The sequence below is a fragment of the Hyaena hyaena genome, unplaced genomic scaffold (assembly GCF_003009895.1).
Source record: "Hyaena hyaena isolate Hyena2069 unplaced genomic scaffold, ASM300989v1 scaffold_577, whole genome shotgun sequence".
Classification (NCBI taxonomy): Eukaryota; Metazoa; Chordata; class Mammalia; order Carnivora; family Hyaenidae; genus Hyaena; species Hyaena hyaena.
This window is the reverse complement of record NW_024081204.1, coordinates 243,431-260,495: the sequence shown is the minus strand read 5'-3', so window position 1 is coordinate 260,495 and position 17,065 is coordinate 243,431. Positions and strand designations below refer to the sequence as shown.

The following is a 17,065-nucleotide window of genomic DNA, read 5'->3' as shown; positions in this document are numbered from 1 at the left end:
ATCTTTAACCCAAGGAAAGGAAGGAAAATGTGGTATATGGATTAAGGCTTAGGCCATTATTGTAAAAAAACAAACAAAAAAATACCCCAAACCTTAGAAATATTTTTTTTAAGTTTCAAGACCCCAATATATTTACAAAATAAGGTGGATCTGTCAGAAACTTATGCATATTCATATCCTCCTTCATATTCATAAACTGGAATAAGATAAAAAGTACCAGAACGATGCCTCTATTGTTTGGGGGAAAATACACTTAAAAAAAAAACAAAAAAACCTCACACACGCAAAAAAGGCTACTGGAACCTGAAAAAGGAAAATGGAAGCACTGAATGCACAGCTCCCAGGACAGCCCCACGTATGGAAGGGGAGAGACCACCAAGTAGTTTCCGTTTCTTAATTTAAGTCAATGACTAAAGCTTGACTTAAGGTAGAGTCACTCTCTTCCATCTCAAAAATACCCAACCAATCCAGACTCCTCAGTGATGACCTCAGAGCAAAGCCCAGGCAGCCCCAAGGTTAGGAAACCCCATCCCACCTGCCACTTATGCTCAGATGCACAAGACCACAGGGGAGGCTACCCAGCAACGCTGCCGGGGGAGGCCTGGGCAGCTGCACGGCAGCGTGGGCTGTAGGGCTCTGCAGAGGACCAGGACTTTCCTGACTGGGGACCAGAATCCAGGATGCGTCCAAGTACAGTGACCCGAAAAAGGCTTCATTTCCTTGTGAAGGAGGTGAATTTGCCAGGTTGATTTTCATCAGCTTGGTGGGGGGTGGGGGTGGGGATAAGAAAAATTCTTGGCAGGTGTTATAATAGTCATACTCAGACCTAATAAGTAGTGATTGAACTAAAGACCCTAATATTTTTGTCTAATTCATTCCTGTTATATGCTTTCTGGATGAAAACAAAGGAGTTTATATATAGCAATACTAGGGATGACATAATTTATCACTGGCTTTGAGTTGCACATGAGGTCTGATGCTAACATGACCGTTACCTGGCAACAAGTGAAGAGTTACTTCCTTCTCTGTTACTTCTTTCTCGTTTGTGTGAATTTCCTAAAAGAGAAGAACAAAGGGTAATATTTTTCTTTGTTTAAGGGCTCAAAGTAAGTAACATAAAGCCATGTTTTCAGAATACACACTAAAATATCACACACCCTCAGGAGTTCTTTGTTTGACAAGCTAGGTACTTTTTAAAAATGTATTTTTAATAAAAGACAGAAAATTCCAGCAAATTAGTCCAATGTACTAACCTATTTAGGATTGACAACTATTAGTTGTCCCCAGTGGAAGGACAGGGATGGGCACTCCCTACCTAAAGGAACAAACATTACACAGAAAGTAAGCAGCTGAAACACAGAGTCAGAAAGGGAATGTAAGCCATTTCACAACATGGCTCCTCTTCCTCCAGTGAGAATCAAGGATCGAAAACAAAAGATAACTATGTGTTCTTGAGAGAAAATAGATATATGTAAAAGGTCTGAAGATAAGAACATGTCAAGTCAGTACTGATCCACCTATTCCATAGCATACCAAGACCCAGTGAAGACGGATGGGAACATTCTAAATTACCTAAAACCAGGGTGCCTGGGTGGTTCAGTTGGGTAAGTGTCTGACTCTCGACTTTGGTTGTCATGATTTCAGTTTTGTGACTTCGAGCCCCATGTCAGGCTCTGCACTGACTATGCAGAGCCTTCTTGGGGTGGGATTCATATTCTCTCCCTCTTCCCTTCTTCCTCTCTCTCTCTCCCCACCACACACACCCCTCCCTGCTCACGCTCTGTCTCTCTCAAAATAAATAAACCTAAAACATATACAGATTTATAATAATCTATAAAAATAAATATTTATTAGTAAATAATAACCTAATAAAATAAATAACCTAAAACCACAAGGCATAGTCATGGGATACAATCACTTCTGATAAGGAATCAAGGCCAGGATCTATGTTACTGTTTCTCAATGAAAATATCTTCAAATGCCTTCACGTTGGGTTCACTGTTTACCGAGTACTCAAACATAATTAGCAATCCTTAATGAATTAATGGAACAAAGCAACAGTCACAAATGACTGTTAACAACCATAAGAGAGGCCTGGTGAGCCTCCTAAAGCAATCTACCACACCATCTATTAAGTATTCTTGCCAAAATATCTAACCTCTATCGGCCTAAGTTTCTGTGTCAACCTACCAATCTATGAGACACTGGGACAGGCGAAACATGGGAACCAGTCAAGTCTTAACTGGAAAATTCTATAAGACACAACGAGCTTTGTCAACAAATACAACGGGAATTTGTTTTTTAGCATAAGGCTCTGGGTGGTAGGAGCTTTCTAAAAATTTTTAAAAAAAATTTTTAATGTTTATTTCTGAGAGAGAGAGAGACAGCGTGAGCAGGGGAGGGTCAGAGAGAGAAGGAGACACAGAATCTGAAACAGGCTCCAGGATCTGAGCTAGCTGTCATCACAGAGCCCGACACGGGGCCCGAACCCAGGAACCGTGAACTCATGACCTGCGCTGAAGTCGAACACTCAACTGACTGAGCCACCCAGGTGCCCCTAAAATTGTTAATTTAGGTTGCACTACGCATTAAAAGATATTTGGGACCAGTCGAGGCAGGAAGAAGCAAGACAGCCCATCCTGAGGCTAAAGAAGTAAGTCAGAGCTGTTTCAGAAAATACATCATTCTGAGCGTGATGTATTTTAAAGATGGCTACAGTTTACACTCCAGAAGATGCCAATAAATCAAGTCCTTCTGAGGCAGTGCTTCTTAGATTTGGGGAGTGTCACATCACCTGTGGATCTTGTTGCCTTTTCAGGTGCTCGGGCCTCATCACAAGTGTAACAAATCAGAGTGGGGGGGGAGCACCTGGCCTTTGGCTTTGCAAAAAGCTCCTCCATGATTCTGATGCATTGCTCCATGTTGTGCAAGTGGGACTATATTGCATATGTAAATGCTACGAGTGTTTTGGTAATTTCGAAATTCTCATGGAGTTTTCATCATCTGCCATTGGCATGGAACTAAATTAAAGCACTATTATTTTTGACAGGTCTATCATCTTTCTCCGAGGAGAGAGCAAAACTATTCATTAAATTCAATCAGCTGTTAGAAAACTAGTGATCATCTTGACTAGTGCCTGGAATTCAGTTCAAACGCTGCAGACAGCTTGGAGAGGGCTATCCTATCCTTATGTCTGCAGAAGTAGCACGTTCCGATGATATAGAATTTATACTATTTAAAACTACCTACATCAATTCCTGAAATGGTCGGTGGAATTCTTTCTTTACATTCCAGAAATAAAACAATCAGGAGACACCTTTTAAGATTCTGTCCTACCGAAAACTCACTTTCCCGAAACAACTGTTCTCTGCTCCCCCAACTTCCTGGAGTGAACCCATCTCCTCCCGGTCAAACATCGGGAAATGGACAGTGGTCCCTTGAAGAGCTAATCATTTTATGTCCTGAATGAATCTGGCTGAAGGTCTAAGAGAAGTTAATCAAGCTGGCTGCTTAACCTCTAGGTTCGTCCACAAATGTGGCAAAGCAAACAAAGCTTCCTGCAGTGGATGACAACCGCGAAAAGGTTATGTGGAGATAGAAGCCAACTCTCCCAGACACACAATTGTGGCCTGCACTCCCATGGCTTCCCAGGCTTCATTAAGGCCCAGCCACACCTATGTCGCACAGGTCCATGAATCACACCTGTATCCTTACAATAATCCTCTTCTCCGCCTGAATTAGTTACAGCAGTTTCTGACTGTCACTGAGGCAGTTACTGACTTAGGTCAACTGCATTAACAATAGAGAAATAATAAATGACTAGAATCACATCCCACAACACGTCAATGTACAAAACATCCAGGGCTGTAGGATTAGGACCCATGTCACAGTTGCCAACTCACAAGACTGGCAGGAAAGAGCCAAATGCCAGCACTATCATCTACCCCTCAAGTGTGTGGGTTTTAGACAGAGCAAGGACAGGGCACCTGGTTGGCTCGGTCAGTTGAGCGTCTGACTTGGGCTCAGGTCATGATCTCATGGTTCATGCGTTGGGCTCTGCACTGACAGCTCAGAGCCTGGAACCTGCTTTGGATTCTGTGTCTCCCTCCCTCTCTGCCCTCCCCTGCTCATGCTCTCTCTCTCTCAAAAATAAATAAACATTAAAAAAATTAGATGGAGTGAGGACATCTGAGGCCTCCAAAGCCTAAAGCTTCATAAGGTTTTGCCATTATTCAGCTGATTAGCCTTCTCATTTCTAAACTAAGTAATCTATGTATTCATATATACATACTTATACACATATACATATTTTAAGCAGAGGATGCTGGGCTTCTAAAGGTAACTGATTTGTTTATGGAAAGAAAAATTTATAAGACACAAAGGTAACTTAAATGAATCCTACCAAACGCTAGGTAGACAGGAGCCTGCACTGGAGTCCAGGGGGAGAAGAGACAATACTAACACACTCGTACAACCACAGTACAACAGGATGGCTGCTATAAAGAAGGGTATTGATGTGGGGCTACAGGAGCACAAAAGAGGGGGCCTAACTCCCCAAAAGAGGGAGGAGAGGGGAGACTGTTCAAACATGTGCTTCCAAGCAAGTGGCTCCTGAGGAATGTGCAAAGAGTTCAAGAGATGGTCAAGCAGAGACAGGAAGTGTAAAAACACAGAGTAGTGGGGTAGTGAAGAGCAAATGCAGGATTTTAAGCAGGGCAGTGAATTAAGCACATAGGATTTATTATCTCAGAGACAGGTCTTTCAGGAAGAATCACGGGACTAAATCAGGAAACTGGTCGGGTTCTAGCCTACGAAGATATCAGAGGGATCACGGGCAAGTGTCCTGTCCTCAGTGTCCCAATCTAAAATAATGGAATTAAGAGCTAAAGTGCCTGCCTTGTGAGATAAATGTGTTAGAGACCCAGGCAAGGTCAAAATCATGACAGAGGTGAGCCTGAGTATTTGTGTGCAGAAAGGAGGCAGGGTCCTTAATGGCTTTCCCTCCCTAGAAACAGAGAGTAAAGTCTGCTGTAGACCTGCTCTCCATTCCAGAACACTGTCACACAACAAGCGACTCAATGCTCAGAGGGATGACTGTCAGTCTACTAGAACCTTTCCTGCAAGAAAAAGGGAAAAGGCTGGAGACCTTTTCCCACGCACCACCTTCTTTGTCAAATGCCCCCAAACCTTAGTACACATTTTTCATTTTCATTTTTTTTATTTTTTATTTTTTTTTAATGAGGACAGTACTAGTCTTTTTTTTTTTAATGTTTTATTTATTTCTGAAAGAGAGACAGCATGAGCAGGGGAGGTTCAGAGAGAGAGGGAGACACAGAATCTGAAACAGGCCCCAGGCTCTGTCTGAGCTAGCTATCAGCACAGAGCCCGATGCGGGGCTCAAACCCACGAACCGCGAGATCATGACCTGAGCCGAAGTCGGATGCTTAACCGACTGAGCCACCCAGGTGCCCCCACATTTTTCATTTTTAAAGTAGTGACTTGCTCCTCTTCCCTAGAATAATGTTAAATACATCTTGATGGTGGCAACAAGTTGCTGACCAAGAACTGATCTGATACAGAACTGGGAAAACACGAAACAGCTAGTGAAGTCATTGAGAAGCCACATATTTCAGGATGCGTGTGGGAATTTCAACACTGGAGGGAGATCACAGAAAAACCACCAAGACTCCTTGCAGTTTGCAACTTCCTACTAAAAATGCCCCTGCTCCTCGGACTTCCCTCAGCATGCAGACCACGAAAGTAGAGACCAGAGTAACACAGTTTACACTGCTGCTGTATGTAAGTGAAGAATCACTGAATTCTACTCCTGAAACCAATATTGCACAGTATGTTAACTAACTAGAATTTTAATAAAAATTTGAAAAGAAAAAAAAAAGATTACACTGCTGCTGAAAAGCCAGTGTCCATGAAAAATCATCAAATGCATGCACGCCCCTGCCCTAAATGCCACTACAGAATTATAACCTGAGGGCCAGGGTGTCTCCGTCAGGTGCGTGTCTGACTCTTGATTTTGGCTCAGGTCATGATCTCACAGTCATGGAATCCAGCTCCGCATCTGGCTCTGCCCTGACAGCATGGAGCCTGCTTGGGATTCTCTCTCTCCCTCTCTCTCTGCCCCTCCACTCTCATGCACACTCTCTCTCCCTCAAAAATAAACATTAAAAAAATAATAATTATAACAAGACTTTATTCATCCAAAACACAAATTGTACAGCAACGTTGCCCACTTTGAACACTGTCGAAAATCATACAGGCAAAAAGATTTCTGAGCAGTAAAAAACAGATGTGTCCAAGTATGTGTGTAGCGATCAAAGCCCTCCATGATGTGTTAGTCCTAAGCTTTCACTTCAACTGCATGCTTTGCCTATAATGATAATAACCAACATTTATGACGCTTTGATTATGTGCCAGGTAAGGGCTCTTCATCAGTATCTCATTAATCCTCACGACTCTAGCACTGGTATTATCTCCATTTTAAAAATGAAACTTCGGCTTAAAGAGGTTCAGGAAATTTCCTTTTATAGGAAGTAAGTCACTAAGCAAGGGTACAGCTCCAGCCCCAACGAGCTCCAGAGCCCACAGGCTTCGCTGCCGAGTCCTGGTTCTAACAATGATCTCCAGTGTCCACCTACAAAAGGGAGAAGAGTTCTTTTTTTAAATTTTTTTTTTTTAAGGTTTTTATTTCTAGGAGAGAGAGAGAGAGAGACAGCGTGAGCAGGGGAGGGTCAGAGAGAGAGGGAGTCACAGACTGAAACAGGCTCCAGGCTCTGAGCTGGCAGTCAGCACAGAGCCCGACGCGGGGCCTGAACCCACGAACCGCGAGATCATGACCTAAGCGAAAGTCGGACGCTCAACCGACTAAGCCACCCAGGCACCCCTAAAAGGGAGAAGAGTTCTAACAGCCGCTGCCCAGAGCAGGAATCTAGTCTCCTATTACAAAACTGATTAGGGCTAATTAGAAAATCTCCCTTGAGAGAGCTGCGCTTCACTGTACAGGATCTGCCGCACGCAGGACAAAAGCGTGTGAAGCTAAAGTCCGCTAACACACCTGAGAATCTGCTGAGAGGCTCAAAAGCAGCCTGCTTGTTTTCATTCCATTAATTCTCAAAAAGTAAATTCTCTACTTTCTTACCATGATCTTCAAGGCGCCCATCTCCTCAAAAGTGTGATGGACCCAGGGCACCTCAGGAAAGGCAGGAGATGGGTCCTGCAGAAGATGGCTGACCTTGACAAGAATATGGGTGTATGGAGGGCGATCCCACAACCAAGTTCGCAGGCCACAATGCTTACATATGCCAAAATGCTGCACATCAGCCCTCACTGTTTGCGAGGGCCTGGAGTCCAAAATTGAAGCTGTTATTCTCAGCTTAATTTCATCCAGCCAGAAGGGCAAATTCCAAGAGCCAACATCCCTAAAGGTTCCAAAACACAATTTCTCTCAATCACATTTGGCACCAAAATACTAAAAAGACAAAGCACAGACATTTTTTTCCTCAAAGTTGCTCCATGCTCTAAAATGGACATTTAATACACTTGTTTTCTCCGATAAAGTAGAAAATCTGAAGGGGAAAATGTATTTGCACCCACAGATTAGGTGGGAATGAAAGGTACCTTTTTTTTTTTTTAACAGCAGAAAGCTGTATTTTTAATACAGCATAGTACGAATACTTTTTGTTTTCCCCCATTTAACCAAACTTCTCTCAGTGCAAGCACTGCAATCAGAAAGAATACGGATTTGCAGCCATAGTTCAAACCCAGCTCTGTCACCTACAGACATGACCTTGAGCATGTCATTTCACTTAGTGTTGGTTTGCTCCAATGTAAACGGTAACAACACTAACAACATGAGGCTTGAAGAAAAATGTGTGCCCACGCCTGGCACACATGTTCAGTAAATGAGAGCTGTAGCTGTGGGACACAGCAGTATCTGTGCTTCTCGATTTCCTTTTCTTTCGTTCCCTCGTCCTTTCCTTTGAGCAGTAAAGAATTCAAATATACTACGTAAGAGGGGAAATTATTCAAGATTCTGTCACAAGTAAGAATAATTTCTATTCCATTCAGGAGACCTCTCAATTCTCTTTTCTATGGATCAGAAACTCCTGCGATTAGCAACACCCAAGTTGGTCCTAATTCCGTAAGACAGAATACACAGGAATACCTGAAGCAAAGGAAAAAGAAATGGCATTTTTCTATTAATAGGATTTGTTTTCTAAAAGCCTGCAATGACTGGGGCACCTGTATGGCTCAGTCGGTTAAGCGTCCGACTTCGGCTCAGGTCATGATCTCACGGTTTGTGGGTTCGAGCCCCGTAGGGCTCTGTGCTGACAGTGCGGAGTCTGCTTGCGATTCTCTCTCTCTCTCTCTCTCTCTTTTTCTCTAACTGTCCCTGACTCGTGTTTTCTCTCTCTCTCAAAATAAAAATGTAAAAATAAAAGAAAAAATAAAAGCCCACACTGACTTAGATCTGGTCATTTTGTGTCTTATCTTCTGCAATAGAAAGTACTTTGAACCCATTACAAGATCAAGAGTAAACTAATGGCTTCCTTAAAAGAACACTACGTCCAAGGAAGACACCGCTCAGGCACACTGGACAAAAAGAAAAACTTCTCAACTGCTGATTCTGTTGAAAGTAGACTAAACTGCTGAAAGTTGGTAACAACTTGAGAATAAAAGCCTATAGAAGCACTTGAGCAGTGGAATTTAAGGAGCCACACTGTAGGCAAACATCACTAATATCTAACCCTTCTTCGGTTAATACTTCGAAATAACTATAAATATACATTATCTAATTATTACAACTAACTCAGGAAAAAATAAGTATCATAACTACTACCATCAAATACCCATTCCCAAATCAAAATAGTCACCAGTCCTAAGAAGAGAAATACCCTACAGAACACCAATAAATCAGGGTATACAAAGAGAATCAGAGAAAGGAAGGAAGGAAAGAAGGGAGGGAGGGAGGGAGGGAGGGAGGAAGGGAGGAAGGAAGGAAGAAAACCTCCCAGGGTGCCTGGCTGGCTCAGTCCAAAGAGCATGCAACTTTTGATCTTGGGGTTGTGGGTTTAAACCCCAGGCTGGGTGTGAGATTACTAAAATAATAATAATAATAATCTTTAAAAAACTCCTCCTTTCAAAAGACTGAATTTTTCTTTTAATTTGGGTACCTATCTCTTTGGGTGGTAGGGAGGAGTCCGAAAAGACAGAATGGATTCTCATTGGCTACATCCTATAGTTCCTTCACTCCTGTACTTCACAATAGTTTTCTGAACTCCACAGAAAAAGAAAGACTGACAAACGTGGAAATTCTACCTCATTGTTTCTGAGAAAGAGAAAAGAGTTATAACATCCGTTGCTTGTTGATTCTGGGAGAATGAACACAGTCGAATGGAGGAGAGGAGAATCAGTTATCAACAAGGGTACAAGGAGCACCCATGTCTGGATGTGCTGAGTCCGGATATGGATCTTAAACTGGGTTGGTTACAGGACAGGGTGGAATTCCCATATGTACTTCCTACTTCTGGTCATGCTGCACCCTGAGTGTGTATTAGCTGCTGTCTTCATGGGAGAATTTATTAGATAAGTGGTTAAAGTCTGTCCAACTCGATCTTTACAATTGGATAAGTAACTACAATTCCTTCCCTATCAGCATTACAAATTACTACATCATGACTCAGGGGTCACTTGTGGACTGTAGAAATCATAGGGGCACCTGGGTGGCTCAGTTGGTTGAGCGTCCGACTTCGGCTCAGGTCATGATCTTGCTGTTTGTGGGTTCAAGTCTCGCATTGGGTTCTGTGCTGACAGCCTGCTTCAGATTCTGCGTCTCCCGCTCTCTCTGCCCCTTCCCCGCTCATACTCGGTCTCTCTCTCTCTCTCAAAAATAAATAATAAACATTTAAAAAAAGAGAAATCATAAATTTCCAATCTGTAATTGCCAAAGCGGATACTTCCAAGGACCAGCCCTTACTGAGGCTGAGAGGTGAATAATGACAAATATTTCTTGGGTTGTGTGTGTCAGGCATTGTTAAAGGGTTTTATGCTTATTAACTCGTAGCAAGCCCTTGAAATGGTGTTATTACACCCACTATTATCTCCATTTTGTAGATGAAGACACCCAACTAGTACATGTGGAGGTAGAAGTCACACCCAGTAGCTGGCCCAGTCTGTGTCCTTACAGGATGCCATGCCACCCTTACATGGAATGGAGGAAAACCAGAACAAAATGATCAGTGAGTGTATCTGCCAGACCAATGTGAAACCAAGTCAAACCAAGATTCATAGAGAATTCCCAGGGAAACCCTGAGAGAGTGTTGCAGAGAGGCAGAGGGAGGCTAACAGGAAAAAACGAACACCAAAAAAAACATCTGCTCTGCAGGAGTCATGGCTGGCTGCACAGGACAGAGCTTTGGGGCTTCTTCAACCCCAGCTGAGTCACCTCTTGTAACGTACCCCACTGGGTCTGCTAAGGCAGAAGTCTCTGATTATCACCCTGACAAACCCTGGAGCGTTCAATGGGAACCTTCTGATTCATGACACTCCAGCCACAATTAATACTGCTATGTACTGCCTGGACAATTCTGTGCTTCCCTTCAAGGGAACCTTCTAGAGGTCAACTTAAGAGCCCCCCATTACACCTCCTTCTCCATCACCCTCAATATCCAATCTATCACCAAATTTCATCAATATACCTGTTAAAAATGTTTCTAGAATTCATGTTCCTCTCCTATCTCCACTGGCATCACCTAATTCAAACTATCACCTCCCATATGGACCACACGCTTTCCAGCTGGTCTACCTGCAACTATCCACTTGCTGATCCATTCTCTACCCTAAAGCAGGAGTGTTCCTTCCAGCACACAGTTTGCTTTGAATTACTGGTGGGATGAAGACAATGACCTGCCACGGGCCTGTGAAGTCTGGCCCCTACCTACCTGTCCAATCTGGTTTCCTACCATCCTCTTCCTCAGTCTACACACTGGCCACACTGGCCTTTCAACCTCCCATACCTGCCATGCTCCTTCTCATGCTGAGTAGTTTCCACAGGATGCTCCTTCTATAAAATGCTTCTCCTCTCCTTCTCTGCCCTATGAATTTGGTGTATCCATTAGCTCTCACGACAAGGGCCACTTCCATTACCGGTTCTCACAGCCCCATGCATCTCTCTCTCTCCTAGCCCTGGTCACAGCTGCAATTTCACATTTGTTTCATGTAACTGTGTAAGTCTATCTTCCCAATAATCTAAACTCTTTGAGGGTAGGTTCTTATCTGTTTTTATGCTCACCATATATCCCCAGAATCCAATACAGGCCCTGCACATGGCACGTGTTCAAAAGATTTCGTTGACTAATTTCATAAGCAATGACTAAGTAGTGAGAGATTTTAAAGAGGTTTTAAAACCACTTGAGCAGGGACCAGAGAAACATACAACTTAAGATATAATATCTAGGGGCTCCTGGGTGGCTCAGTCGGTTGATCGCTGACTTCGGCTCAGGTCATGATCACATGGTTTGCAGGTTTGAGCCCCGGGTCGGGCTCTGTGCTGACAGCTAGCTCAGAGCCTGGGGCCTGCTTCAGATTCTGCATCTCCCTCTCTCTCTGACCCTCCCCTGCTCATGCTGGCTGTCTGGCTGTCTCCCTCTCTCTCAGAAATAAATAAAACATTAAAAATTTTTTAAAAAAAGATATAATATCTAGGCCTGGGCCATTACTATCGATGGCATCACCAAATACTCTAATAATATGGTAAAGTGCTGGAGAAAAGAGTATGTTCCATTGACCAGTCATGCATGTGGTATTCATCCAGAAAGACTAGAAATTGTGAAGCCTGTTCAGTAAGAGTTGCAGGAGCACAACACCCATGGATGGGGCTGGCGTCATCCCAGGATCCGACAGCCAATCCACCAGCCTCTAGTGACAGCTGCCTGTGTGTGTGCTTACTTACACTGCCATCTGGTTTCAGAGAGGGGCCTGGACTCCACCTTAACCCTTTACCTCTTCTATCCCACCATCCTTCAACTCTGACACTCCCTGCCCAGCTGCCTAAGAGCAAATGGTGACAGTCTTATTTCCAGAGCTATGAAACATGGGATAAAAGTCCTTACTGACCCCAAAGAACTATCTTGGTTCAATGTGTAGGAAAAAAAGGGAGAAAAGTATGGTTCTTTAATAATTAAGCAGAACTGGTTCTCCTAGTTACACTGACAAACTTTTCTTGAACTGCGCAACACTCCTGAAAACCAACTCATTTGAAAATGATGCAAATTTTCGGGACACCTGGGTGGCTCAGTAGGTTGAACGTCCAACCCCTGCCCAGGTCATGATCTCACAGTTCTTGAAGGTTCATGAGCTGGAGCCCCGCGCTGAGCCCTCTGCTTCGTATCCTCTGTCCCCCTCGCTCTCTGCCCTTCCCCTGGCCGTGCTCTCTCCATCAAAAATAAATAAACATTAAGTAAACAAAGAAAATGATGCAAATTTTCAACAAGCGTGGCAGTTAAAATGGACCAAATGCTCTGTGTGGCACCTCTTGCTATTCCACCTGAGTGTGGACATTTTGTGCCATTACGGCGCAGAACAATGGCAAAGCCTGCTGCCAGCAGTCACAGCATGTCCACAGTTTCAAAACTAGGGTATCCCAGTGGCCTGGATTCAGTTAGAACAGCGGCGGAACGTAATGGAGAACAGTTCTGCCACAGTGGTAGGACGGGAGTTGGGTTTGTTGTTAATTCCTTATTTCAGCATGTACCCCAATGTGTTGGCTACTTTTTTTGTTTGTTTTAATTTAAAAAAAAGGACAAGGGCACGAATAAGTCTTCCTGTTTCTGCACATTTTACCCTACACAGCAAAAGGAGCTGCAGGAGGGGTGCCTGGGTGGCTCAGTTGGTTAAGTGTCCAACTTCCACTCAGGTCACGGTCTCACCCTTCATGAGTTCAAGCCCTGCGTCAGGCTCTGTGCTGACAGCTCGGAGCCTGGAGCCTGTTTCGGATTCTGGGTCTCCCTCGCTCTCTGCCCCTCCCCCCCCTCATGGCTCTGTCTCTCTCTCTCTCTCTCTCATAAATAATAAACATTAAAAAATTTTAATAAACACAAAAGGAGCCACAGGCAAATCACCCACTCCAGGACCTGCAGCTGCCAGTGCCCCCACGCCCCCTAGAACCCCGGCCCGTGCAGAGCCAGAAGCACTCCTCTCCCAGCAACCCGGGCCAGACCACCTGTGAGAACTGCCACCCACTCTTCAGCAAGCTGATGGCCCACAGGAGACACACCTACCGGAGCCCGATCATCCGGATGGCCTGGCACTAAGATCTTGTCAATGGGATCTCTTCTCGAACTCTGTTTCTGAGGAGTGGCCCAAAGCACAGGGCTCCGAAGAGCCTGGGGAGCGACACCAGTGAGTCAGCACTGAAGCCGCATGTCTGGTTACCCAGAGCTGTGAGCCGCGCCATCTCTAATACGTACCGATTCGTTCCAACCAACAGCTGCCCGACGCCCTGCAGACCTAAGGCTGAGGACAGCAAGATAAACACGAACTGACTTCTGCTCTCCCTGAATTCAGACAAATTAAAGTCATAATTGGAACAGAGGGTGAAGAGTGTGATAAACACTGGAAGCCTACAAAAGATTATATATGAAGACAGCATCATCGCAGGTAATCCTCACAACTCTGTTAACAGCCATTATTGGTCTCACTTTACAGATGAGGAAAATGAGGCTGACCAAGGTTGAGTGAATGGGACTTGAGCCTCAGTTTACCTGACCAAAACATATTCTTCTACAATGCAACGTGCCTCTGCCTGCTGGCCACATCCTTCTCCAGGACTCCATGGCGGCCCTGCTTTCTCGCACACTCTCACTGGCTGAACCAGCGCTTCTCCCGCACCTGCTGTATCCCAGCACGGCACGCCCGGGAGAGCGCAACACACTGCCTCTGCCTCCCCAGAGCACACAGGAGCCGGCCACAGGACACGCCGTGACAAAGCCTGTGCAAAGCGCTGCGCTCGGGAAGGACAGGCCACCATGGGAACACAGCAGGAACGCTGAACCGCACTCGGACGGGGTCAGAGAAGACTGCTCCGCTCAGGAAACGTCATTTATACGGAGACCCAAAAATATGCAGAAATGAGTTCAGGCCAAGCAACCACTCTCTGGCTGCTCCTCTGCAAGGCTCCTTTCCAGGCAGGGTCCTCTTCCTTCCTCACAAGACCTGCATCCTGCACGAGCTCTCCCACGCACATCACAGCCAGCAATAAAGCAGATGACCTCCAAATGGCTCTTCACTCCAGATCTCTATTCAGAGCTCCTGGCCTAAACACCTGAACAGCCTCCTGGCCGCCTGCACTGGAATGGTCCTAACAGCCTCCAAATTCACTTTTCAAAATCAGCTCATCACTCCGCTGCCCCCCACCAAACCTGTTCATCCTCCCCTGGGCTCTGACTTGATGGTCAGCCCCGTCAGCAGACACCACGTCATTCATTCGCTCTTTTTTTTTTAATATTTATTGGTGGGCGGGGGAGTGGGGGGGCAGAAAGAGAAAGGGAAAGAGACAATCCCAAGCAAGCTCCATGCTGTCAGTGCAGACATGGGGCTCAGTCTCACAAACTGTGAGATCATGACCTGAGCCAAAATCAAGAGCTGGACGCTTAACTGACTGAGCCACCCAGGTGTCCCTCTTTTTTTTTTTTTTTTTTAAGTTTTCACTCAAGTTCCAGTTAGTTAACATATAGTATAGTATTAGTTTTAGGTGTGCAATACAGTGATTCAACACTTCCATACACCACCCAGTGCTCATCACAACAAACGCACCCCTTTCACCTCTTTAACCCATTCCCCCTACCTCCCTTGACCCAGGAGTCATTCTTAACTACTCCCTGCCCCTCATGACCTGTCTGCACTGCTTTATGAATAGCTCCAGAATCCATTCACATCTGTCCATCCCTCTGCTTCTCTTACTTTCAGCCACTATCACCTCTCACTTGCACGTTCCCGTGACCCCAGAACCACACTGCCACCACCTAGCCCCCAGTGAAGCCCCTGGGCCCACCAGTCAATTCAACTGTCCACACAATTCAAGACCTCTGCCAAGATATCTCTGATCCACCCTCCCTCCTGTATTCCAACAATCTTTTAGCTTGTCGGCCTCCCCAACAATGACACAAAATGGGGGCCGAGGCCGTATGTATATGTATTTTCTAGCCTCTGGTAGTAAACTGTCAAGAAAAGTGTACTAAAAGAAAGCATAACCAAAAACATACAAAGAGACAAGTAACTCTTGTTCCTGGTAGTATTCTTTAACTATCCTAAGCACAGTTCTTGAGAGATTTTTTTTTTAACTACTACCTAAGTATATGATTAGTACTGAAGTATATGATTAGTGCCAAGCTTACTGAACTTTTATCACACTTCTTTCTGAAATACAGTCTAGTCCCATCAATTAGGGCAGGGGCATATTCAAAGCCAGACCTTAAATCTGAAGCTCTATCAGTGAAGATACAGACTAGAAGCTAAATGAATCTTTTTACTGTCCAATTCTAAGGAGCTAGGAATCTAGATAAGATTTGTTTCCTGGAGCTGATTCCCAAACTGCTAGCTCCCTGCTCTGGGCCAGAGGGCGTCACTCCCTTAGAGCCAGCCTAGCAGGCTCATGCCCCTCCAAAAGCATGACCAGTAACAGCTTGGCTGCTAGCCACAGAGCCACTCCACTAACTATACCCTGTCTCTGGCACACAAGCAACAATTCCTCTGACAAGGAAACAGTATCTTAAGCCGGGAAAGCAGACATGCAGTAAGAGGTGAACTGACAATGTCTGTCTGGACTCAAAGTAACAGACCACAGACTAAGCTGATTCAGGTATCGGGCCTTTAAGGATGCTGCTATTTACTCACCATGCAAATCAAGTCTCAGCCTTTAATAAGTGTTCATTTCATAGGGATGGTTGGGAACTCTCAGTAACATTTCAGACTAAGCATCTGTTACCCACAAAAATATGTCTAACTTAAACGCATAAATATATAATTTGCTGGAGGTTTCACTACATCCACTTCCACATGTCCCAAGTCATTTATTTATCTTGACAATGATCCTGTAAGGTATTCTCATCCCTGCTTTACAGATAAGGCCAATGAAGCTCCAAGAGATTAAATCACGTGTTTATCACACACTAAACAGGCGATGAAGCCAGAACTTGTTCTCAGGAATTCCAACACCAGGCTTAGTACTTCTGATTTTTACTTTGGTTTTGTATAAATTGTACTCAGATACAAATTCAGGGGCATCTGGCTGGCTCAGTTGGTAGAGCATGTGACTCCTGACCTTGGGGTTGTGAGTTGAAGCCCCACATTCGGTGTAGAGTTTGCTTAAAAAAAAAAAGTCAAATTCATACACCATACAATTCACCTATTTAAAGTGCATAAGTCAATGGTAGTTAGTATATTCAGTTATCCACTATCACAACAACCAATTTTAGAATATTTTCATCACACTGAAAAGAAACACAGTACCCATTAGCATTCATCCCCCCTCATTCTCCCTGATGCCACCCTCCCCCAACACTGCTCTTAGCCCGCAGTAACTACCAATCTTAAACTTTTTTCCTATTACAAAATAATGCCATCAAGTGTCTTTTCTACCATAACAAGTGTTCAGGACAGGGAAACAGGAAACAACCTCTAACAGTGCATTACCCTAACAACTAAGCAATACTTACTCGTGTGCCCACTCTAAATCCTTTCATTCACATATAGACTGCTTTTTTTCCTTATCTCAGATTTTTTTTTTTTTTAAAGAGGAGGGTTTTTTTTTTTTATGTCTATTTAGTTTTGAAGGAGAGAGAGACAGAGTATGAGCGGGGAAGGGGCAGAGAGAGGGGGAGACACAGAATCTGAAGCAGGCTCCAGACTCTGAGCTGTCAGAAAAAAGCCCAATGCGGGGCTTGAACTCACAATTCGTGAGATCATGACCTGAGCTGAAGTCGGATGCTCAACTGACTGAGCCACCCAGGCGCCCCTCAGATTTTTTTTTCTTAAAGGAAGAAAGTAACTGCTC

General features: G+C 44.4%; 1 protein-coding gene across 2 annotated transcripts in view; it reads right to left on the bottom strand.

Annotated features, from left to right (window-relative positions):
- The window catches only part of MTMR12 (myotubularin related protein 12), a 69,745-nt gene that overhangs the window by 40,956 nt on the left and 11,724 nt on the right, over positions 1 to 17,065 (bottom strand). For both annotated transcript variants that reach the window (XM_039256407.1, XM_039256406.1), the window contains exon 2: positions 996 to 1,056. In XM_039256407.1, the coding sequence (XP_039112338.1) occupies positions 996 to 1,056 (61 nt within the window). The remainder of the gene's footprint in view (positions 1 to 995; positions 1,057 to 17,065) is intronic.